At 40.2% G+C, this 25130-nt stretch overlaps 1 protein-coding gene across 1 annotated transcript in view; it reads left to right on the top strand.

Annotated features, from left to right (window-relative positions):
* GRID2 (glutamate ionotropic receptor delta type subunit 2) overlaps window positions 1-14466 on the top strand; it is a 1014260-nt gene extending 999794 nt beyond the window's left edge. The window contains exons 15-16 of the mRNA XM_024197621.2: window positions 8752-8992; window positions 13738-14466. Coding sequence (XP_024053389.2) covers window positions 8752-8992; window positions 13738-14160 — 664 coding nt within the window. The 3' untranslated portion in view covers window positions 14161-14466. The remainder of the gene's footprint in view (window positions 1-8751; window positions 8993-13737) is intronic.
* The last annotated feature ends 10664 nt before the right edge of the window (window positions 14467-25130 follow it).

Here is a 25130-nt window from a genome sequence, read left to right as displayed (position 1 = left end):
TCCTGATTCTGCCACCTTCCTGTGCTCCAGGATTGGGGAACAAGTTAGAGCAGCCTAAGAGTTGCTCTACATTGTTGTTCAAGCACACATTGCTTTGGTCACACCACTTACCCCGGAGGGGAATGGAGTTCAGAAAGGGTGGCATGGCATAGCGCTGGCTATGAATTCCCTCACACCTAGGGAATCCTCAGCTTCCCCCTTACAGCAGCTGTCACAATTCAGGGGCAAATTGTACCTGTGATCTCTCCCTCCAAGTGTCAGGGCTCAATCTGCCATTTTTCCAGCATGCAACTCCACAGTTCACCCCAATTTAGACTGGATCATGAGGCTACAACACCTATTCCCACCATCCAGTCATGGCAACAGGGCGATCAATGCACCCCTCAGATGACAGATTGCACCATCTTTACCTCTCTTTGAATAGAACCCCATAGCTCTACCCTTCTGACTGGATTCTGGGGTGGCACCCCCCCCCCCCGTTTTCAACTGTATTACCATGACAGGCCCAACTGTAAGAAAGTTTCCTCTGTGAGCCTGTGATCAGCAGTTAATTAAAGCGACTCAAAAAGACTTATTCCAAACAAACAGTGTGTGCCCAAAGGTACTGACTGTCTTTACTTATCTGGTCTCATCCAAACGTTTTCCTTTCCTTGCAAGTTTTAGTAGTTTCCATCTAGTTCAGCTACCTCCACCTCTGGTCTGAGAGAGAGATAAGATAAGAACAGCCATAGTAGGTCAGACCAATGGTACAGCTAGCCCAGTATCCTATCTTCCGACAGTGTTTGATGCCAGGTGCTTCAGAGGGAACAAACAGAATAGGCTGTCATCAAGTGAACCATCCCGTCATCTACTCTCTGCTTTTGGCAATCAGAGGCTAGGTACACCCAGAGCATGGGCTTGCATCCTTGGCTATCTTGGCTAATAGCCATTGATGGACCTATCCTTCATGAATGTATGTAGTTCATTTTTAAACTCGATTATAATTCTGGCCTTCGCAACATCGCCTGGCAATGAGTTCCATAGGTTGACTGTGCATTGTGTGAAAAAGTACTTCTTTTGTTTGTTTTTAAACCCGCTGTCTGTTAATTTCATTGGGTGACCTCGGTTCTTGTGTTATGTGAAGAAGTAAATAACACTTCCTTATTCACTTTCTCCACACAAGTCACCATTTTATAGACCTCTAACATATCCCCTGTTAGTCATCTCTTTTTTTGAGATTGAAAAGTCCTAGTCTTTTTAATCTCTCCTCACATGGAAGCTGTTTCATAACCTCAATCATTTTTTGTTGCCCTTTTCTGTGCCTTTTCCAATTCTAATATATCTTTTTTTGAGATGGGGGTGACCAGAACTGCACGCAGTATTCAAGGTGAGGGCGTACCATGAATTTATATAGTGGCATTACATTTTCTGTCTTCTTATCTATCCCTTTCCTAATGGTTCCTAACATTGTTAGCTTTTTTGACTGCCACTGCACAGATGTTTTCAGAGAAGTATCCACAGTGACGCCAAGATCTTTCTTGAGTAGTAACAGCTAATTTAGACCCCATCAGACTCTGCACTTCTCCCTCTGAGCTCTTGTCCACTCCGACTTTCTTCCTGTCTGAGCCAGGGTCTTAAATGGTTTAGTGCCCTCTTGATCCTAGGCTTAGGCCTGGAAGAAATTAACCTCTTAGCCTGGTTGGAGCCAGGCAGGTGGGCATTTCCCAATTAAATAGCTCCCCCATTGTTTCCTTAAGGACCCTGGGTATTCTATTTGGAGGTACCTTATCTTTGTCACTGTTTTGTTTCCTGTTCGTTTTCCCCCTAACAGCCTCCTTTGATTTAACTCCGTGCAATCAGGCAGGATCATTTCTAACAGGTAACTGAATGCATGTGATATTCATAAAAAATAATACAGATAACTCCATCATTCTTCACAGCAGCTTTAAGCCACTCCTGGGCGTCTAGAGCAGTACAAAGGGGAGTTACCATGAGCCAATGTCTGGCGAATGAGAACATTTGTGGTCACTCGGAAGGTTCAGGTAGTTGATGGTGTCACATCACTTTTTGTCATGGAACAAAAATGACCAAATAAATTTTATCACAGCGTAGCATGATTGCTATCTGAGTTCTGACTGGTTGAGAGTATCTACTTTCATTATCTTTCCATCTAGGTATTGATATGGTCCTCACTGTAGTAAGTGAAAGACTCACAGTTGTTAACAATTTTAGCTTTACAATGCCCCTGTGGGGTAGGGAAGTGGTGTTATCCACATTTTACAAATGGGGACCTGAAGTCCATCAAGAGTAGTGGCCAGACTGCATAAAATCTCAGCACTCACAATCAAGGCCTGATTCTCATAAGAATTTAGCTACATTTCAATTGCCAAAATAAGTGCTGAGCTTTTTTTTTTGGAGGGGGGGAAATCTGGTACCAATTGCCGCTCCTCAGTTCTTGAAAATGTGTCCCCTTGTGACTTGCCCAAGATCATACATGAAGTCTGTGGTGGAGTGGGAACTGAACACGGATCTTGAGTCCTAGTATCTTAACCATAAGACCATCATTTTCCTCATTATGCTAAGCAGCTAATGCTCTATTAATCTAAAGCTCTCCCATCCCTGCTGCACATGGGTAAAGATTTTCATAACGTTAATTTGGAGACTAGGAGCAACCTGAGTTCTAGCACTTGCTCGCAATTTTTGTTTTCAGTGAAAAGAAGCATTCAGCAGAAGTATTTCCTCCAGTTAACATGTCTTGGTACACAAGAGGCTGGCATTCAGTATCGCATGCCATCTCAAACCATCTAGGAAAATAGCTCCTGACCCCACTGTAAATGTACCGTTACGTCTTTCTCTAGATTTAGTCATCTATAACGCAGAAGGAACAAATGCAAAAGCGAAAATAGCACTCTCCCTGTTGCTTTGATTGTTGTAATAATACTTTGTAATCCTAATATCATCTTTTCTTTGGGGATCTCAAAGCAATAATTATGTCTTCCAACAAATCTGCAAGGTAGGTAGTATTACTGGGAACCTGCTTCTGTTCCCATTGTCTTCAGTTGGAGAATGGTTGGGCTCTGTAGTAATCTTAAAGAATGGTACACTGAAGTACAGAGAGGTTTAAAGGAGGGTAGCAGAGTGGGAAACAGTCACCTCTCCTACATGCCTGCTCTAATCACTAGATTTCACTCCCTGCCCAATAAAATTTCTGATGTAGCATTAGGTGCAATAAAGCCAGGGTAATACAGAAACAAAAGAATTCAATATATACGTTATATATATTTTGAGGGTAGTTTTTACATCATTACTTTGAAAAATGTTAGAATACAGCTTACCTGCTAAAGAAACATATTTTAAGATCCAGAGTCCATCAATAACCAAGTTTTAAAGGTCATGTTTTTCAGTCAAGCAAGATTACTGCAGTTCAAGTTTCCAGACTTTGTCTTTAATGCCAAGCTTTCTAATATTGTAACACATCAGGACAGATGAAAATCATGCAGCCTATCTATAGGCTTCCAACTATACCTATAGACTTCTGGCTAGTGTTGGTTCATTGTAATATTATTCTATTCTGAGACTGCAGTATCCACAGAGCAGAGTACTAATGGAAAAGTTCACTTGTAAACAGTTTGATGCTGTTTCAGAAGTCCAAAGTCACCCATAGTGGACATCATATTTTCATGTTCCATTGAGGAAGTGTATTTAGTCTATTATAACTAATTATTAAATATAAAAATCAAACATTAAAATTATTAAAATCCATGCTTACAGCCTGGAATTATTAGTATAGTTCATATGCCCAGAACAGTAATTGCAGCAGAAGTGTGTAATTTTGTGCACAGACTGCCATCTTGTGGAATGTTTGCACACCACAAAATCATATTGGTGCCTATAGGTTCAACATAAGATCCTCACTAGCTTCCAGGGGATTCCAATTAAAGAACATTTTTCACTTTCAAAAATCTCTAAAGTAATAATTCCAGAGCTACAGAAACATTTGGCAATATTCACAAATCTCATAATGTAGTGGCTATTCTTTTGGGTCCAAATCTTGATTCTGTTGGAGTCAATGACAAAGTACCCTCTGAGTCCAGTAGGACCAGGATCTGGCCTTTTGTCTTTATAAAGTTAATACATTTGATCAAGTTACCATTGATGCTCCAATAATTTCCCTTGATGTATATCCATTTCAACTGCAATTTTAAATGAATTTTTTAATGAGCTTTCTTCATTTCTACACCTGCTGTATAAAGTTTTGTATAATTGGTATTCCTAGTTTTTGCTTACATTTTTTTGATTTTCTTAAAACTATTAACCTTATACACGATTGCTCATCAATTAAAATCATTACCAGGGATACAATTAGGAATGAACTGCTGTCTTACAGAACAAGCTAATGTTTGATATTTGTTGCAAATTTCTATTGTTTAAAAAGATGTCTTGTGTAATCAGGAATTATACTGACAAATGGAAAATAATGTAATTAATGAGAATAGCACATTCATTCCAGATGTTTGTCTATTACCGACTGAAGAAAAGGAAGAAAATAGCATTGCTCAGGGCTTAGAGCTGCCATTGAGGAAAAAACAGTCAGCCCCCATAATGTTTTTCCATTACTGGTTTATGTATCTGGCATATAGTAATTCACAAAGATAAAGTATAAAGGCCAAAATGATGGAACTTAGATGCTGAAAGTTAGACCCCTAAATCCATGTATAGGGACCTATATAGAAGTGATCTGATTGTCAGAGATGCTGACTATATTTTGACTAACATGCCCAAACAAATGCTAACCAGATGCTGAATGCAAGTACAGTGAGAACTAAAATCATGGACAACTGTGGCCCCAACCCTGATGTGCCACTCTAGCAGCCCATAAGGACTATAAATGTAACACAGCTGTCTGGGAGAGAATTCCCTCACTGCAGGAGCAGCATAGGGCTGATATATGCAGTCCCCTCCCCTTCAAAGCTCCTGGTATGGATGTGTCAAGACAGGAAATAGTGTCTCCTAGTATTAAGCAGTACAGAGATTCTTGGCTGCTCCAGGCAGCCATACCCCTATAGGAAGACCAGGGATAAGACTGCTATAAATTAGAGTTGCCTCCTAGCTAACTCAGAATCCAGACCAGGCAAACATGGCTTAAAGCCACAATTGACCTCCCTTTCCCAAGCTACACCTTCGGAGTTGGGCCCCTAGAGAAACAGCATAGAATGTGTCCCATTGCTGTATCATTAAACATAAAGGAATATAAACAAGGTAATTCTTGTATCTCTGGAGCTACCTGGGCTGATTTCTAGTTGGAAATTCCTCTGTTGCCTCAGGGCCCTGAAAAGAGACAAACCCCTTTTCCTAAAACTCTGGGACTCCTTAATCTGGGTTGGACCTCCAGAGTGACTACTTCAGGTGCATAGAGACATTAACTCACTGCTCAGGAAAATGCTCCTACATTGGACTCTGAAAACTCAATCGAGAGTCATTGCTGGGATTTAACACCCCCCAGAAAAGAAAATAACCAGACCATTGACTGGCGTGTTGAGATTTCCTACTACTAGTTCCAGGGAAAGGCACATAGTTATAGGTCCACTTTTGGAAGACACTGAAGGACTTGTATATGCTGAAACAAAGTTTCAGTAACTTCATTGGCATGATAAAGTACATGGCATTGGCATGTTGAAAAAAATCAAAATAATCTGCATATGGGACACATTGTAAAGCACTGCTAAATTAAACTAGTGATGCTCCCTAGGGCTACCCAGAGTTGTGAGGCCCCATCTCCACCACCAGCCTTTAGGATGAGGAAGTCTTGTCTGTCTGTCATGAATCAGCTCCCAGAAACCACAAGCCTCTGACAGCACAAGCACTACCTTCCAGGCCTCTGCAGTCCTTGCTCTCCCTCTCTACAGGTTAGCTATAGCCACAAACCAACCCCCAAGTCCTCGGAGCGTTCCCCATAGTGTCCATCCCCTTATCCATGAACGCTTGCAGAAGGAGCAGTACACACCAACTTATAAGATTCAGCTCAAGATCACTACTTAGCACAGCACTTTTTATATATAGTGAAAAGTTTATTAGCAAAGATAAATTCTAGTGATGGTAAGTAAAGCTATTGGGAACAACTGGTTACATATAAAACAAAATCATACCGTACTTGCTAGAGTCTAAAGCTTCTTTAGATTGATCAACTTAAGTTATCTCACCCTAAGGTCTCTTCTGCATTTCAGCCAAGCCTAGCTGAGACCCCTCTTTCATTAAGCAAACTTGCTGTCCATTTACTTCCTAGGTGAAGGATGCTAGGTTGTCGTCTTAGTCCCACAAATATACTAGCACAAACCTGTAAACAGCCAGACAGATGAACATTTCTTGTTTGATGGAAAACCTGTTTTTCACTTTTGCTGGCGACCAGTCCCTAGACACAGATTTTAAGAACTGTGATACAGTAAAGCCAGAGGGCAGCAAGAAAGTGATAGATGGGAGATACATAAGCCCGAGGATGATCAGAGCCTTATTCCCTGGGGATTGAGGAGAGGTTACTACAGGTTAATTAGAGCACCTGGAGCCAATTAAGGCCCTGCCAGAGACCTAATAAAAACCCCTGCTTCAGTCAGACAGGGATGGGGAAGGAGAGCTGACTGTAGTTTGAAAGAGTACTGTTGTTAACCAGAGGATCAGAGTACCAGGGAAGGGAAACCCTGCTCGAGCAGAGGGACTCCCCAGGCAGAGAGGACTGAGAGAAACTCTGCCCGAGAGGGCGGAAAGCCCGTGAAGCTGATGGGGCTGGGACCCGGAGTAGAGGACGGGCTGGGTCCCTTCCCCGCTCCCTTTCTCTTTCCCATCAGGGCACTAATGGAGCTCTTAATGCGCAAGAATAGGGGCAAAAGGCAGCACATGACCCATCACATGAAGGAAAAGCACGGGACCCACCATAATAGCGCCGGTCATCTGCCACAGAACATAATTTTCAGTGTATATATGTAACTCCTTGCACAATATCCATACATGTGTTTTGTGATGATATTGATGACCATTGTGGCACTGGCTTCGATTTAAGACACCCTTTCCTGAACTAGAATGTACATACCAGACCCAAGAGATCCCTATAACCCCTACGCACCCCGTCTGTGCCCCATGCCAGTTATCACTAAGAAGTTTCTGGGTCACATCATACAATGTCCATTTTGTTTTATTGTATTATTAGAGGCTTCAGTTGGACTGTTGTGCACAGAGCATTTGCAGATTTAGGCATATATGTTTTTTCTTTTTGATTTTGTACTAAAAAAAAAAAAAATCTTACTTGATGTAATGCCTGGTTTTGAATGAGAAAGTTCCAGCACTTTGCATGTGTGTATGTGCTTTGTTTTTTGCATAGTGTTTTTCAAATGACCATGCAACTGATTGGTTTTCCTGCTGACATTACTAAGAAACACAGATCATTTGTGCAAGGGGGGAAAATTCCATTTTCTTTTATCAGTTTTTAAAAATGTAATTACTGAATTATTTATTTTGGTTAATTAAAGGTTTATTTGGATCAATAAACACACAAAAGATCCTCTCAAAATAAATTTCTCCCCTTTCAACCCACATCTCTCCTTCCATGGAAGGCCTGGCAAAATATATAGGCCGTGTAACTTAACCAATAAATCCATGGTCTTTTAGAGCAGGGATCTCAAACACGCGGCCCGCGGGGTTATTTCCTGGAGCCCACCAAGCTCCCCACCGCACCCCCCGTTCCCTATCCACCCCCCACCCCCCAGCGCGCCACATCCCCGCTACTCCGCCTACCTCCCAGCGCTTTCCCGCTACCAAACAGCTGTTTGGTGGCGCTTAGGACTTTCAAGGAGGGAGGAGCGGGGATGCGGCATGCTCAGGGGAGGAGGCGGAGAAGAGGTGGGGCCGGGGCGGGGATTTGGGGAAGGGGTTGGAATAGGGGCAGGGAGGGGGCGGAGTTTGGGTGGGAACTTTGGGGAAGGGATTGGAATGGGGGAGGGAAGGGGTGGGAAGAGATGGGGCAGAGGTGGGGCCTCATGGAAGGTTTCAGTGATGCGGCCCTCGGGCCAATGTACTAGTCCTCATGTGGCCCTTGTCGTGATTTGAGTTTGAGATCCCTGTTTTAAAGCAAGGGTGGGAGAAACGACCCTTCCTTGAAAGTCCCCTGCCACCAGCCACTTCCCATTTAAAAGGAGTGGAGGTATGTGAATTCAAGAGCCTTAACTGATTGCAGCTGCCACAGTCTCGCTCAGGGAGGAGAGGCTCTCACTAAGGCAATGTGGACCCAAACTGCTAAGAACGGTCTTAAGTGGAATATTAAATGAATCTTCCAAACTAACTTTCCCTTTTTGAGTTAAATTTGCCAGGGCACAGTCTGGCAATGTCCTTGCTTTTTAAAGCAAATTGTTTCTTTTCAAACTAATAAAGCCCAAAATATTACTCTGTATGTAACAAGCCCAAATTACAGAAATTGGCTAGCAAGAAAAATAAATATACTATTCTATATTTGAAATGCAATTAGAAATACACATAACTTCCACTGAGGGTAATTAAAAGAAGAAAAATAAATACAGGGGGTGGGCACCATGCCCAGTATTCCAGCCAAGAAACTTCCTCTTCTGGCTTATTAGTCATCCCTTTTGAACTCATCTGTTTTGCCATCCACATGCATGGGATGGAATAGTGGTATGGTCACGTTCTCAACCACTTCTATGCTTTCAGTTGTACAAATGTAAGCTTCAGTTGTCATTGACATAACCGGTGATTCTGTACTTTCTCCCCAAGGATTTTAGAACTTCAGCAAAATGGAGACATGGATATACTGAAGCATAAGTGGTGGCCAAAGAATGGTCAGTGTGACCTATACTCATCAGTGGATACCAAACAGAAAGGAGGTGCCCTGGACATAAAGAGCTTTGCAGGGGTGTTTTGTATCCTGGCTGCTGGGATTGTCCTCTCCTGTTTCATTGCAATGCTGGAAACATGGTGGAATAAAAGGAAAGGCTCCCGGGTTCCATCAAAAGAGGTATAGGACCCTTTAATTTATTGTGGAATATCTTCATGCTATCTGCATACTGTTGTCTTGAATTTATAGCACTAAAGGGGGAAGGAAAACATAGGTTCTGAAATAATTCCATAGTTTTCTGATTTGTAAGATGAGCAAGGTCACTGAAAACCTGTATCGTGAAATCTGACTCTCCTTTTTAGAAGAGCCAGAAAGAAATGAAAAAAGAAAATAAATACTATATACTGGTGTTGTGTGACAGGGAACTGGTCTCAATGGAACACAACAATTAGTAGTAGAATACTATGTTAGTAATACATCAGTAATTAGTACATTATGCCTGCTATTGTGGATCAGCTCCAGGTTTTGCCAATGAGTTTGAAAGGTCTCTTTCACTCCGGCATTCAAATCATGCCCCCCAGATGCAATAGCTCAGACTTTCAAAAACAGGTTACCAAAGCTAAACTCCTAAATCCATATTTAGGCTCCTAAATGAACTTGGTATGATTTTTGAAGGTGCAGAGGACCTGCACTCCTATTTGCTTCTGTTCTCAATATCTACCTGAAGTCAATGGCAGCTGAGGGTGCTCAGCCCTTTGGAAAACCAGGCCAGATTTTTTAGAAACCTGAAAATGGACACCCATTTTTTAACATCTTGGTCAGGGAATTCTAAAATGCCGAGGACTATAGACAACTGATTTTAGTGGGAGATATGCCATTTTATAGCAGTCCAGGATGCTTGACAAATTACAGTGCATCACCACCAATTACACTTTTTCTATCTACATAGCCATAGACGCCTGTTGTAGGATATTGCTTTGAGTTTGTGTGTGATGGTTTTGCCATTATCTGCAATTTACCCAGTATTGTGCCTGCCAATCTTATGCTGTATAATCAGACAGAAATAATTACACTCACTAATTACAGCATTGATCTTTGAATTTTTAAAACGTTTTGCTTACTGTTTCATTTCTGAGATTTTTTTTTTTTAAACTTCTGGCAAGTACTGTTTTTAAAAAGGAAAACTCTCTCTTCTCTTTAAACTGGGTTCCTCTGAAATAGGAAACTCTCAGTTAAAACCAGTAAATGACCATTTGGTATATTTTACTATTTAAGCACTTCGCCCAAACTTTCAGAAACTTCACATTGATACTTATTTTGTGTATGTGTGTGTATTTCAAATTAACAGAAGTCAGGAAATTCAAAGTTATCATTGCCTCAGCTGCTATAAGTTGGCCTCCTTGTACTTTTTAATATTGTTTACTGGCTTGCTCTTAAATTTATGTCTTAAAATTGATGTGAAAAGCTTGACTCAAAACTGAATTAAGTATGAAAATAAGAGCTGAATGTCCCCATTATCCCATCTCTGGGGATCATTCAAAGAATTACATCTTAACTAACATTCTTAACGTTCATTTTAGCTTCCATGAAATCCATTGGCTCTTCCAGGCCACTAGTCCAGAATTAGGGGTCATGTTGGGACAGTTTGTGGTCAGCAAGCCAGCTCTTTTTCCTGATGGCTGCCATCTTGTGCTCCAGAATCCAAGCATTTATACTGAAAAATAAATTGTCCTATGGTTGCGAAAATAACCTGCCAGTCGTGAACCAGAAGTAACCGATTCAATGATGTCTGCCTGAGTCTACAGACGGCTTTAAACAAAAGTTCTGAGAGAAGACTGAACTCTCCCCAATAATCTGAATGGGATGTTGACTCTAAAGCCTGATGATAATTTAAATGTGAACACTGCTGAATATTTCACTACTCATCAAAACACACGAGAGAAAAAGGAATGATCATATTATGCACAATCTTACTGTGAGTGATGTCTCTTCTTGGTGTATTGAGTGTGCAGAGCTTGGGTTGTGGGCAGAGCCAGGAAGAATACCACTTACTTATTTTTTCCAGTCTGACCCCTACCCAGAATGCATCATTCTGGGATGTCATTTATAGCAGAAGAATCAGCAGCAATATTGGAGAGACCTTTAGAGGCTCAGCTAAGTCACAGGTAGAGCTGTGTGAAATCTTTTGACCGAAACGTTTTTGGTGAAAAATGCAGATTCAGCAACACTGAGATATTTTACAAATTAACTTCATCTAATAGTTTCAGTTAAAAAAAAACATAAAAAAATTAACCTTGACATTTTCAAAATGAAACATTTTGATATTTTGGTTCAAAACAACTTTTCATTTCAAAATTTCCCTTAATTTTATTTTAAATGTCAAAAATGTTCAAAGATGGTAAACAGCAAAACAAAATGTTCCAATCAACCTGAAAAGAAATTTTTCTTTTTGAATCACCAAAAAATTTGAAAGATGTTGTTCGAGGTTCAATCCAAAACAATTTTTTTCAATTTACTAGAATTGGCAGCAGACCAAAAAAATTCATTATTCACCTAGTTCAAGTTGCAGTATTTCGTCAGTGATGTAATTTTAAACATTTGCTTGATTGCTATTTTAAATTTTAGTAGTATAAAAGTTATTTTATAAATTTCAAAATTAGAAAAAAGGAGGAGATTTAAAACAGTGCCACAGTGGCAAAATCATGATTTATGCACTATGACTGAGCCTCTGAGTATTTATCTGGACACCTGAGCACCTCCCAATTATTTAAGAACAGACAATCTTTCTCCATCTTCTTCCTTGGCCTATAGGAGAAATAGTTTGATTAGTATAGTTGGTTTTGTTTCAGTGGGTGTGGTGTATGTCTATGGACAGGTCTGTGCATGCATAAATTATAGAGGGAAAGTCAATCCCACATTTAGTTGTCTCAGTAGTGAGGTCTGCGGTATCTTTTTATCTCTTAGGGGAGTGAGGCTTAGGCTTAGGCTGCAGCGCAAGCTCTGGGACCCTCCCACCTCACAGAGTCCTAGAGCCCGATCTCCAGCCCGAGCCTGGAAGTCTACACTGCAATTAAACAGTCCCTTAGCCCAAGCCCTGTGAGCCTGAGTCATGGGCCAGCCGCGGGGGTCTAATTGCAGTGTAGACATACCCTGAGAGTCTCACAACTGTCAAGGTAGGTCCTGGTCAAAGAAGGAAAAGTGGTCTCTCAAGTACCAAGGACCATGAATAACAGAACGCAGACCTTGAACTGGACTCAGTATTCAGTACAGAGAGATTTGGTGACCAGAGTTGCTAAGCAGATGGGCTGTCATATGTTGTACTATGTGGATCTTTTTCAGGGGGCGTGGGTTCATTCCTAGACACAGTGATCTAAACCTCACTGACATCAATTGGAGTCTTTCCATTGATTCAATGACCTTTGAATCACACCTACAATGAGTTGCAGTAATCAAGCCTGCAAGTCAAAAATGTACCACTATGGCCCGTGCTGTTATTATTTCTGGTATCTCTGACATCTTAGAATGATGCATTGTGATACTTCTCTGTTTGGTGTGGAAGAGTCAGTAGATTTCATGGAAACTAAAGTGAATTTTGAGAAGGTTAGTTAAAACTTCATTCTGTGATGAATAAGCCCCACAGCCTGATTAGTGGGGACATTCCTTGCATGTTTCTGAGTTATGCTTTGCAGCTCAGTATTAATATATATGTGGCCTACAGGTGATGTACAGTTACTTTGGGGCCCATGGCTTTGTACCTTTTTATTTTTGTGCATTTAAATTCTCTGCTATAACACTGGCATAACATTTTTTTAATTGAATTCCTTTGGGGAGTTTAAGGAAGAAAAAGGGCAAGTATAGGAGGGTGTGGTCACACACCAAAATAAGTACAATGGACCTCATTCTCCTTTTACCTGCACCAGTGTGATTCCACTGGAGTCAGTGGAGTTGCTCCACTGTAACTAGGAGAATCAAACCCACTGTTGGCATTACAATTAAAAATCATCTTGTGTATCCTCTTCTGGTACATTGCAAATGAGCCACCAGTACCCCTCCCCCCCCCAAATGGTTTGGAAGTTAAGCTGTATTCTATTACAGCTAATAAATAGAAAAATCAATCTGAGCCCAGCCAGAATTAAGGCTGATGAAGAGGATATTCCTATTCTTCAAAGGCTCCCATGTGAAGCTCACATTTAGTTATCAGTATGGAGCTCAAGAAAAGCTGGTATCACCCCAGTCATCTGAGTTTACACTTCATCTTCATTATATAAAGCTGATTGTTATCAAACTGTCATTAATCTAAATCACATATACCCTGACTCTAAACGTGTACTTTCATGATAGGCATCTATTTGTAGCACCTACAGCTTAGTACTTAAGACGCTGGGTTTGAAAATAGATGAATTATAAGGTTAGAGAGCACCTGTGTTCCTTCTAATCCAGTCGGCATCAGTCAGTTGGAAAGATTTACCATTGATGTTTATACCTGACCTCAGCTGTTGTAAATTAGCCCAAAGCATGGGTGGCAGGTATCCTAGGCTGGGGGAGACTGTGCCTCCCCAAACAGCCTAGGTTCCCTCCTGCAGTTCCCAATGCTCTGCAATGGCCAAAGCTGGCCAGCCTGCCTCTCACAGGGACTCACGGAGGCTGGCACTGGGCTGGGCCTGGCCTGTGGTGGGGGTGCTCTGGGCTCCTGCGGGGAAGGGGGCAAAAGGAGAGGAGGAGGGGCGGGGCCTCGGGCACAAGGGGAAGGGCCAGGGACTAGCCCACCCCAACGGCTGGGTCACCGGCTGCCCATGGCACAAAGTTTTAGTTAAAGTTAGACTACGTTTTAGTCACGTTTCCTGGGCAGTTCAGGTTCCACTGTAAAGATTCAGTCCAGCAAAAAGTGGCAACAATAAATGGCCCGTCTTCTTTTTCTTTTCCAGGATGACAAGGAAATTGACCTGGAACATCTTCATAGACGTGTTAACAGCCTCTGCACAGATGACGACAGCCCCCATAAACAGTTTTCCACCTCATCAATTGATTTGACCCCACTGGACATTGACACTTTGCCCACACGCCAAGCATTGGAGCAAATCAGTGACTTCAGGAACACTCATATCACTACGACAACCTTCATACCAGAACAGATCCAGACTCTTAGCCGTACGCTGTCAGCTAAAGCCGCTTCTGGTTTCTCCTTTGGCAACATGCCTGAGCACCGAACTGGCCCTTTTAGGCACAGGGCACCTAACGGGGGCTTTTTCAGAAGTCCTATCAAAACAATGTCATCTATCCCATACCAACCAACTCCTACTCTGGGGCTCAATATCGGTAATGACCCAGACCGAGGCACCTCCATATGAGCTTCAGACCAAGTTTCTTCATTGTTTCTTTTAGGACTCCCTTTGCAAGGAGCAGCTGTAATATTATGGGACTAACATGGATGTAACTTTTTTTTTAAAAAAAAATCAGGATTCTTAGTAACAACTCACTATTTCTCCTTCTGTCCCCTGCTTTCTCTGTCTCCTCCTCTCCTCTTGTCACCTGTTTCTTTAAAAAAAAAGAAATCCCACTAGTTTTATATTAGTACACTTTTCATATACTTTAAGTATAGGAAATGTGCACTGATTATGCATCAAAGATAGAGGGTTATTTCACAGAAGGGCGTTTGTATCTCCCCCTCTTTCTCCATTTTTTATATAATTGCAATAACTTCAGTCCTTTACATTTGTTCTGCTGCATCCATTCAGTGCTCCGCTGCTGTTGTGTGTCCTTTTAACTGTGGACCAAAGGCAAACCCTGCAGTAAAAGAAAAATAAATTAAAAAAAAAAAAAGGAAAAAAGAAAAAAAAAACATTCAGGCCACATAATATGAGAATGCAATTTTGTAGGATTACAAAAAGCCATTACTATGCCAGTAAAGACTACAGTTAAATCTACTTTTGCACTGCAACAGTGCATATGACCTTTATGTGATTGTACAGTGTTAAAAGTTTTTCTTATGTACAGTAAACTGTATCATATGGCAGAAGCCTCTGTTGTGTTAAATAAATTAGTATCACATAAATATATATACATAAGTATGTGTATATATATATATACATGTGTATATATATCTATAAAATGGCAGCCATTGCTATTGCAATTCATTTAATAAAGCTTTAGTAAAAATGTGTTGTATACAGAAAAGCTATACAGTGCAGGGGGTCTTTTTGTTTAGAAAAGAGATTGGCTTTAATATTATTCTGACTTGCATTGTTTGCCAACAGAGCTTATTTTATACTTTTTATTAGAACATCCGGGTTAATTTAATGTTTCTACCCAGATGTAACTCATTTGATTAGGTTTTGCATTGGCTATTCAGCAGTGTATAAGGCTAAACTTGGTAATTTTACTTTTAATTAATTTAACCAAGGAAAACTCTCTTAGGTAAACCACATCCATGGATAACTAATACAGCTCTAGAGAAGTTTAAATGTAGATCATAGAAGGTTAAGAAATTCTTTTCCAAATCAGTACCATCAATCAATACAATAATGGTGTTACTGGGACAAAAAACCCTTGAGAAATATTGATGTGGCCTTAAATAAAGTTATATATTATGCTAAGAAAAAAATTGATCGAGCTATTATTTTAACCCGTACTATATTCATTTATATTTAGAGGAGAAGTGTAATTTTTATATTAGTGCCAACTGTATAGAATGATGAAAGAACAGCAATGAGAGCAAAAACAGTGCCTGCTTTGGCACAAGCTTCTTAAAGTTACACTCTTATCTGTTAGAAATGTAGAATGAGCTTTTAGTTTGTAATCCTTAAAACCAGAAATGTCGTTAAGTAGAAAACAAGCAACTTATCCCATGTTGAGTTCTTTGTTTTTATTAGTTTGTTTTTTTTTGTTTTTTACGCAACCATACACTTATGTTAACCTAACTCATTCTATGGCTAGAACTGATATAGGAATCAGCCTATGTGATTTGCTTTAGGAGAAATTAAAAGGTATATTCTTCAGCTCTATTCTATTTTGATGCTAATTCTGTTCTGGAGGAGCATCTTGTACTGTCAATGTTTTTGTACTAAATCTTCAAATATTGTCTACTGTGTAAGGCAGAACAATTTCTTATCATGCAAACGGCCATTTTGTTTCCAGGGTAGCAAGTGTCTAAAAGCATGCACAACTTGTTTCCCCTTGTAACATTCATGAACTCATACACAACTCTGATTTAAAAAAAAAACAAAAACAACAAAAAAAGAAATTTCTTTACAAGCTATGTAGGGACATACCAGATGTTGCAGTGATTTTAGCTATAAACAAACTGTTAACCATGTACACTATTTAAAATAGGCCTATTTTGATGTGTTGCCTATTATACAAATACACAACACTTTTTGGAGGCCTCAGTTACAAGTGGCAGAGCTTTCTGTGTATAATTTGTCTAAATAATTTGTCTAATAAAATTGTTTTCTAAACTTGCTTTTCCTCCTATTTGTCCTAAATAACATGGAAATGTCAAACTGTGTCTGCATTCTTCAATTTAAGGTGTGCATTATTTAACATTTATATTGTGGTAACCCATAGAAGCCAAGAAGGAGGTCGTCCCATTGTGCCTATGAGATTCTATGCTGTGCCTTAGCCCATTGGGAGGGAGGACTAAGGTGGCTTTAAGCAGTCCTGGCGTAATTCAGACAGCCCCGGAGGGTCTCTCTAATTTATGGCAGCAGAGCTGCCCAAAATCTTTACAGAATCACATTCTGAGGCACACCCCTTATCCGTCATACCTGCTATGCCAGGGCTTTTGTGGAGACCTTCAAAAAGCAGCCTGTGACTGTCTTCTTCAGTTCCATCACTGAGGAAATTCTCTCCTGGCTGGATCCAGAACTTTATAGAACTTCTTTAGCCCCTTTACCTGGTGTAAAGCGCTGGAGCAGGAATGAGTCTCACCTTTGCTGTTGTATTTGAATATATAAGATGTACTGGGGGGAAAATATAGCAAACATCCTTTAAAGCAAGAACTGTAAGTACTAGAGCCTATGCCTCTTATCATATCTCCTGTAGAATTCCCATGGAAATTAGTGTGAGATTGACAGGGGATCGAGTCAAGTTTAGACCTAAACTGCATTCTCCCCAAGTTCTCAGGTACATTCAGAAGCACTCAGAATCTGACCTAACTCAATCTCAGCCTATAAATTCTAGAAACTTTCTTGATACATGGCCTATTTTGTTCTGTTGATTTATTTTTAAAGGATCAGATTCTGCCTCCTTATTTAAAATGAAATCATAACTTACTCTGTGGGTAGCCATATGCCTATGTCCTCACGAGTACAGGTGGCAGAATATGCCCCTCATTTAATTACAGTATTCTCAATCTTTATTCATTTGGGTTGTCCATTTTCATTACTATCTTAAACTAATGGCCAAATTGATATTAATTCCTTTACTATTTACTTTAATATCAATCATGATGTAGTCACTTAGGGCATCCAAATTAATACCAAGTTTTCTATTGGATTGTTCACAACATTTCAGCTTTCATTAACTAAACCATGATTTTAAAAAGTGTTGCTAGCGTTTCATACATTGACTCAGCCAGCATTAATGATATATTGGACAGGATGTTTTAGTTTTCAAATAAATGTCATGCTATCCCAACTCATTGCTTATATCACTAAAAAATTCCACCTTCTGAGAATTTCAAAAGCTAAGGTTTGATTTAAAGTCCTGTAAAAGAGAAAACTGATTTAGTGAAAGTTACTTAATGCTTTTCTTTTAAAACACAACTAAGAGATAAGTTACATAGCTCCGTCTAAAAGAAAAGCAGTGGGTAAACTGAGGCCCTCATCCTACAAACACTTATGCACCTTATTACATTACACTCATTGGGGTTAGTCACAAGTACAGTTATTAGCATAAGTATTTGCAGGATCAGGGCCTAAATTAGTCATTAGTGGCGACCAGTAAGTCCCTCGGCCCGCACCGCTTCCAGCAGCTCCCATTGGCCCGGAGCAGCGATCCGCGGCCAGTGGGAGCCGCGATCGGCCGGACCTGCTGACGGGGCAGGTAAACAAACCGGCCCGGCCCGCCAGGGGCTTTCCCTACACAAGCGGTGACCCCTGTTTAAGAAACCCTGTCTAAGATAAACATGAATGGTTGAAATGTGTTGTGCTCCAGTCTGCACTAGATCATTCCTCTTGCCTTTCATGGGTATCCTGTTCCCATCACTTACACTCAGCACAAGTAGCAAGGCAAATAAAATGACTTAAAAGCGAGGTAATTCTAATATAGCTCTACCAGTCATGGTATATACGAGGGAGGAGAAAACAAACCCTGCAAACATCTCTCCTTCCTTTCAAAACAATGTGATACAAATTTTGCTCTGGACTACTGACCAGTGTTTATAAGCAACTCATGTTTTCATGAAGAATCATTTGTATTTTCAATGGAGTTGCAATAATTTAGAGTAATCCCAATAACCCAACCAACTGAACATATCCCATATAGAATATCTATCTAGACTGCTTTGTGGGTTAAACTATGCTGACTAAACACAGTTGTTACAGTCAGAGTTCACTGTTTCCCTCAACAATGTGGAAAAGCTTTTCTTTTTTTTTCTCTCCAAAGAACCACATTATAAAAAGATCCTAGAGACTAAGAAGGGACGTAACTATAGTATGGATCTCAAAACAAAAAAAGTACCCATGCAAATCAAGAAAAGGTGGGTGCTATCATGGGGTCTACCATAGTGTGGTCAGGGCCAACATTTCTGTGGTCATCTCTTTTGTCTTGACTAATGGAAATGCTAATTTTACATCATTGAATACATCAGATCTATTATGAAATATTTTCTCAGTCTTCCATGCTTACTTGGGATACTGTAAAGCAGGCAGAATTATAAGCACACCTTTCTATGCCAGAACTCCCACTGTCTGCAGAGCAATGAATAGTCCAAAACTGCACTATTATGTGCTGGGTTTGCTTTAATTTCTTACAGGTGCACAAAGTGGACTATCTTTAAAAGTAAAACATACTTTTCCTTATCTGTAAGCTTTCCTGATCCAGGATAATGTATAAAGGCCCCAAAACAACAACTGAATCACAACCAACATTCAGATTATTCCCCTTGTTAACCCTACTGTACACTCAGATTGTTGGGTTTCTTAATCTCATGTGCAGGATTTTTAAACATTTTAGTAAAATAGGTGTCCATAAGAATGGGTCATATCAACAGAGTTTTCTGAGTAACAGGGTGAAGTGCATGTATGCACTCACAATGCAAATCAAGACTGGTTGGTTTAAACCAAATTATCTTAGGTTGTGATCTTGTCATATTTCATCAACTAAAACAGATTACTGTTTGTGAGGCTGATTAATGCCCTATGGAATCCCTAAGTCTGAACCAATGCCCTAAAATTAGAGAGCAATGTACTTCATGAGGGAATCATCTCACAGACAAGAGAGAAAATCAATATCTACCTAGGTTCTCATCTGCCACCCCCCAATACCACAGTATCTCACCTGAAATTCTCTACTTGACACCCTTGTGAGGTAGGGAAATATTATTCCCACTTTACACATGGAAGAATGAGACACAAAAAGATTAAGTAATTTGCCCCAGGTCACACAGTAAGTGTGCAGCAGAGCCTAGAAGTCAACCTAGGCCTCCTAAATCCAGCGCTATAACCCCCAGACACTCTTTCCTCTCTGATTACTTATCAGCATTAAAAATCCCATGGCACGTTCCACAATTATATGGACTACTTGGGCACACTGCAATCTCAACTTTATCCAGAAAAGTGAATTACTGGGGGTGAAGTTCACCCCTGTGAAAAGACTTGCACCACTTAAGATCCAGGCCAGATGACTATGTCCACATGAAGCCAAGGGGAGCCCCCTATTGCCCCCAGAGGAATCTGTGATATTAGGGAGGGTGGGGAAGCCCAGCCAGGAACCAGAACTTGTGCTGGGGGCACAGCTTCCTTGCAGGCAGCACTAGTCTCCATTGGCTCCCTGGAGAGCTGCCCAGTTTGGCCGTAAGCCCTGCACCATTTCTGTGAAAGGCAAATCACATATGTATGAGCACACATCAGTGGGACACTGCTAATGATGAGATCATGATTTTTTAACCAGGAAAAGGGGACACACTAGCCCATTCTCATAAAATAGAAAGAAATGTGTATTTCATCAAAGAGGAAAAAAACTTAATTCTGACCTATGGATTGTTGAGTGTTTTCAGTAGGAGGGATTCTTTTTTTCTAATGTATTGGTTTTGTGTCCTTAGTGTTTAAATATTTTCTTTTAAGTGATACTGTTGGGGGAAAGTGTCAGGCAACACATTTATCAAGTGACAGTATTTTTTTTTTTGTGGTTGTAGCATTTGTAGCTGCTGTTTCTTGAGTTTGAAATTGTATACATAATGTAATGAGAAAGTGCATAGTATTATCAATGTATGGAACTATGTCTACATGTATTTGCATTTGTGGCTGCTCAAAATGGGAAATTAATGTGTATATATTATGATAGCCATGTTTCTTTTTCAGAAAGGTTTATTTTTTCTTTTCATCTTTTAAGATTACTGATGAAAGAGTAGTATTTATTTTGGGTCAGAGTTAAGTGACAGGCTTTGTGATGAAATATACATTTCTTTACATTTGGAAAAAAACGTTGTGGACAGTGTAAGATTTTATGATGTCCTCAGCTATTTATTTCCTTTAAGTGCTTGGGTTTTGTAAAAGATGTAATGAGTAACTACATTGTAGCCACTTAGCAATTTAAACTGTTTTTTCTTAAAGAAAGTGTTTTGCTTTTTGAACATCCACGTGTTTTTTGTCTTTTGTGTAGCTAAATGAATATACAGGGCCTGGGTCACTATGGTCTGACTCCAGTTTCATGCTGGTGTAACTCCATTAAAATCAACACATTTACCTTGGCATACATTCATTTACAGCTGAAATAAGGCAGTGGCAAATCAAACCCACTGTTTGCATAATATTAAATACAGGAGGGTGGGTAAGTCACACCAGGTGATCAAATTAAAGGAATAAGTTGCACTAATCAAGCTAATAATATCACCTGCATAAACCTGGCTCATTAAATGTGTATCTCACAAGATACATATTTTCGCTATGTGGTTGTTAATCCCACGGATGTGCACAGTACAGCCAAATTTCACTATAAAAAAGGTCTAGTTTCAGTCAAACAATCAGAACACAGGTCTCTTGGTTCCCCAGTCAATTACTAATCCTAGGCCACAGTGCCACTAAGCCAAGTCAATAGAACTCTCTGTGCTTAAATAACCTCATCTGAAAAAGTGTGGCTTACATATACGCAGAGCCTGAGTGAGTGTTAGGCCAAGTCCTGCATGAGGAGCAGCACATCGCTGTACTTCCCCAAGAGTCAGCATTCTTCCCCTTTTGCTCCAGAGAAGAAGTAATTTACTGCAGCCAATGCTCCCCCTTCCCCACCTGCTCAAACACACAGCAATTCAGATAAAACCCCCATGGAGCTGAGGGGGTGGAAGATGGACCTTACGCTACTGCATGGAGAGGGTAAGGACAATTTTAATCTGCCCCATAATATTTTTTTTTCCACCTATAGATGTTAAAGTGCGTTAGAAAGATAGGTAAGCATTATTAGCTACTGTCTATCCAAAATAGCCCTGAGGGATTATGATATCTTGAATGAAACCAATTGCTGATCCAGCACTAAATATAACCCATCCTGCATCCCAGGCCTATGAAACTGGGGAGGAATGCTCTGCCTTTGTAGCAAGTGGATTTTTTTTTTAAATGACAGCTGTTTGAATGTTCCATGGATTTGGAATAGTAGAGTAAGTCCTAGTGGGGGTGAATCAGTGGACACAGTGCAGGTGAGGTGGTCAAAGTTGCATGATCAATGCACTTATCACATGGCTCTGTAATGTACAACATTTTTCACCTCCACCTATGCTGTGTGCAGGAGTGTGTATATAGTCTGCAAAATAATTTGAGAAACCTTTGGATGAAAGGGGTTATATAAATATTAGGGGATGGATTTTAAAAAGTACTCAATATTGGACTAGATCTGCTCTCACTTAAGTCAAAAGTAAAACATACATTAATTTCTATGGGAGTAAAAGCAACACTGCACTTATGAAAATCTCCCTCAGTAATATTAATTTGCCATTTACCACCCTTAATATTTTAGTCTATGACAATTTTCTTTTTTGGCTCATTTTTGGAATATCATAACTAAATTTTTTATTAAAAGATGCAAGTCCTATAAAAGCAATTAGGCCATTAAAAGCAGTAGCACCTCTAATAAGGCAGCTGCTGTTGGAAATACGATTAACCATTGGTACTTTAATGAAGTTACACCAGAAGCGTTCTGCATGTTTTTTACTTTGAAATAAGTGTAGATATAAACCGAAGACAGAATCCTTCCCCCCCTCCCCCCCCCAGTCTAATCATTTGACAGTATCCCAGAAAGGCTGATTCCTAGTATGACTTTTAAAGTATTCAAATTTAACAGTGATTTCTTTTTTAGAAGACAGTTCAAACCAATAAAGCAATTTGAACAACCACTTGACTAATATAGAAGCACAGTTGAGCTACCTACAAAACAGGCAAAGGGTACTTTGTATTTCAAACATGCCTGTCACCCTAATTTTTATAAATAAAAAATACATCATTTTTATGATCTCAAAGATGAAAGGTACCATGCACCTACGAATGTATGTTACATTTTCTATGCAAGTATTACCTCAAAACTACCAAATATATAAAAATCCTTCTGCAACTGCACAGATCCTTACAAGCAGTCCAACACCTAAAGCTAATTGCTACAATAATCACTAAATGTAGGACACTCTGCTACTCCCCTGGCTGCCCACCCAAATATTCTTACAACCCCTCCCCCCGCCCCAATTTAAAGGACGGGATACCCCATTAGCACACCACTACTACTAGTGAATAGGCTATTTCCTGCATATGCTAGGTAAGCCTGTGATTTTTTTTTCAGTGCAGAACTGTTTCCTAAAATAATATGTGCCAGCACTATTTCCACAATGATGCTGAACAAACAATACTTTGAAGACCTGAGAATATTTTCTATTGTCAAAAACAAAAATGTATCTCAGTGCCTAACCTGAACATTGAAAAATCATGAGATTTTTGACAAACGATAAATGTGGGGATCTTTTTCTTTGTCCTCTGATTTAGACCCTTTCTAGCCCATGAAGGGCTGGAAATTTGGGTGTACTTTTTTAGTGAAAGCTGCGCTTTTTATGTACTCACATGTCTCCAGGAGCTGGGGCTTTAATAAAAACAAAAAATATCCTGACACTCACCAACGTTAATAGTTAGAGGTTTATGAATAGGAATGTGGTGCCATACAAAGCTGGAGACACTGGAGAGGAGACGGAACTGGCAGCTCAGCTGCATTCTGTTCTGTTTTTCATTATGAAATACAGGGTTTTGTCTCATTTCTGAGGAACTGTCCATGCTACAATTTTTAAACCACTTAGAGACATTCTTGGCTCTAAAGAGAATGTGTGCCCAAACCACCTGGTTAATTCGCTGGAACCATGGTAGCTAAGTCTTTCGCCCCTGCCAGAGGCTTTGGCTGCCTCTCTGTAACCAGTTCAAAACAATGTTTTGTTTTTGAAGTGCAAATAGGACCCTCTCATTGATATTTGTAACTATTTTGGCCAACCCGCCTCCACCCCAGCTGTCTGTGGAGTGGCACAGAATCGGTTGCTCCCATATGTTGCTGGTGCATGACTCTTATGTCTGCATGTGTCCTTCTGGCACTCTATTCCATGAAAAGCCATGGAGTTATCCCATCCAACCTCAGCAGGGAATAGAGGCACAAACACCTGCAGATGAAAGCGTAGGTGCCCCCAGCCCCTCTTGGCGGGGAGGGCACCATTTCTTCTCCCTCATTGCCTTCTCCTGTCTGAGCAGCCATTCCTTCTCTGCTGTAGCTCCTCTACTATTTATCTAGGTATTTAGATAACCACATCACCAGATTATTCAAGTACCATCCAAATATTAACTTATCTGCACAAAAATTATTTTAATGGAAGCATTATTATCCTTATTGTACAGACAGGGAACTAAAGCACAGAAATATTAAGCAGCTTTCCCAAGGTCACCTAGGAAGCCTGTGGCAGAAACAGAAATTGAACCGATGTTCCTTGAGATTCACCCCAGTGCCTTAACCACACAACACTCCTTCCACTGGGCAACTCTTCCTCTACGGAAAGGAGGAAGAGGGGGAAAGGTGAAAGAGAAGCACTGGCAGTTTTACTGCCTGTTTCCTTGGTTGGCTGTAGGGAGCTTGCAGGGGGAGCAAGAAAGACATTCCACTGCCCAGACCTGAGCCCAGAGGAGCACCTACCACACGATGGTTCCCTGACCCATAGTCACCTAGTGCAGCCTGGAAGAAGAGAAAGGGGGATGCTGTTGAAAACAACCTTTATAGACGCTTTTAGATAAGTTGGTGGATGCACAACATGAATTTGCTAGGCACAGTTTGAAATCGGTAGTATGGAGTGGCACAGTATCAATCTGAAACAAAATCCTTAAATTGGCTATTTTAGCTCACTATGGCTCTGTATCCTAAGCAGATATAACAGTCACACTAGCCAAAAAAAACTGAGAAGCACTATAGCACACTGACACTGTTAATAAATTGTACTCCTCCCCACTGTCCGTGAACATGCATCTTCAAATGTATACAGTGGGGATGGCTGTGTGTATATGTATGAATATTCACTGCAGACCACGGCAAGAGTAATTACTGTTGACCTATGTTGTTACTAATTATTTTGTTTACATGTGGAAAAATAAGCTAAAGAAAGCAAACAAAATTAATAGTGTGGATAGTTTATATTCCTAATGCTCAATACATTAAGGACTGATCATTACTTCATGATAGCCAGTGTAAAGCATGCACTCTGTGCAGTGTAAAAAGAGAAGTGTGTTGATTTACAGAATAACACTGAGTGAAAATAGGGACTTGTCCCCAACAATGATTTTTACAAGCCTTACAGCTTAATAGCTGCTGCTGTTTGGATACTGTTTAGCTATCTACAGGATTAGGGACTTGCAAATAATGAACTCCTCACACTTTTTGTGTTAAAGAACAAGCAGTATTTCCTAATCAGTTTATACAACTCTGAAAAATCTGCCTACAGGAAGATGTGAGCAATACAAAGTAAACCTCATTCAAAACACTGTGACGTGTTTAAGAACAACAGAACCCACTAAAGTGAATACATTTACTTCTTCAGGGTTCAGTCCTGCAAAGGGGCACACATTGCTCTGAAGTGCATTACTGCTTGTAGAGCAGTAAAAGG

This window comes from Terrapene carolina, unplaced genomic scaffold (genome assembly GCF_002925995.2).
Source record: "Terrapene carolina triunguis isolate 2854851 unplaced genomic scaffold, T_m_triunguis-2.0 Scaffold789, whole genome shotgun sequence".
NCBI classification, from domain to species: Eukaryota; Metazoa; Chordata; order Testudines; family Emydidae; genus Terrapene; species Terrapene triunguis.
The sequence above is the reverse complement of the archived record's forward strand: the minus strand, read 5'-3'. Positions and strand labels throughout refer to the sequence as shown.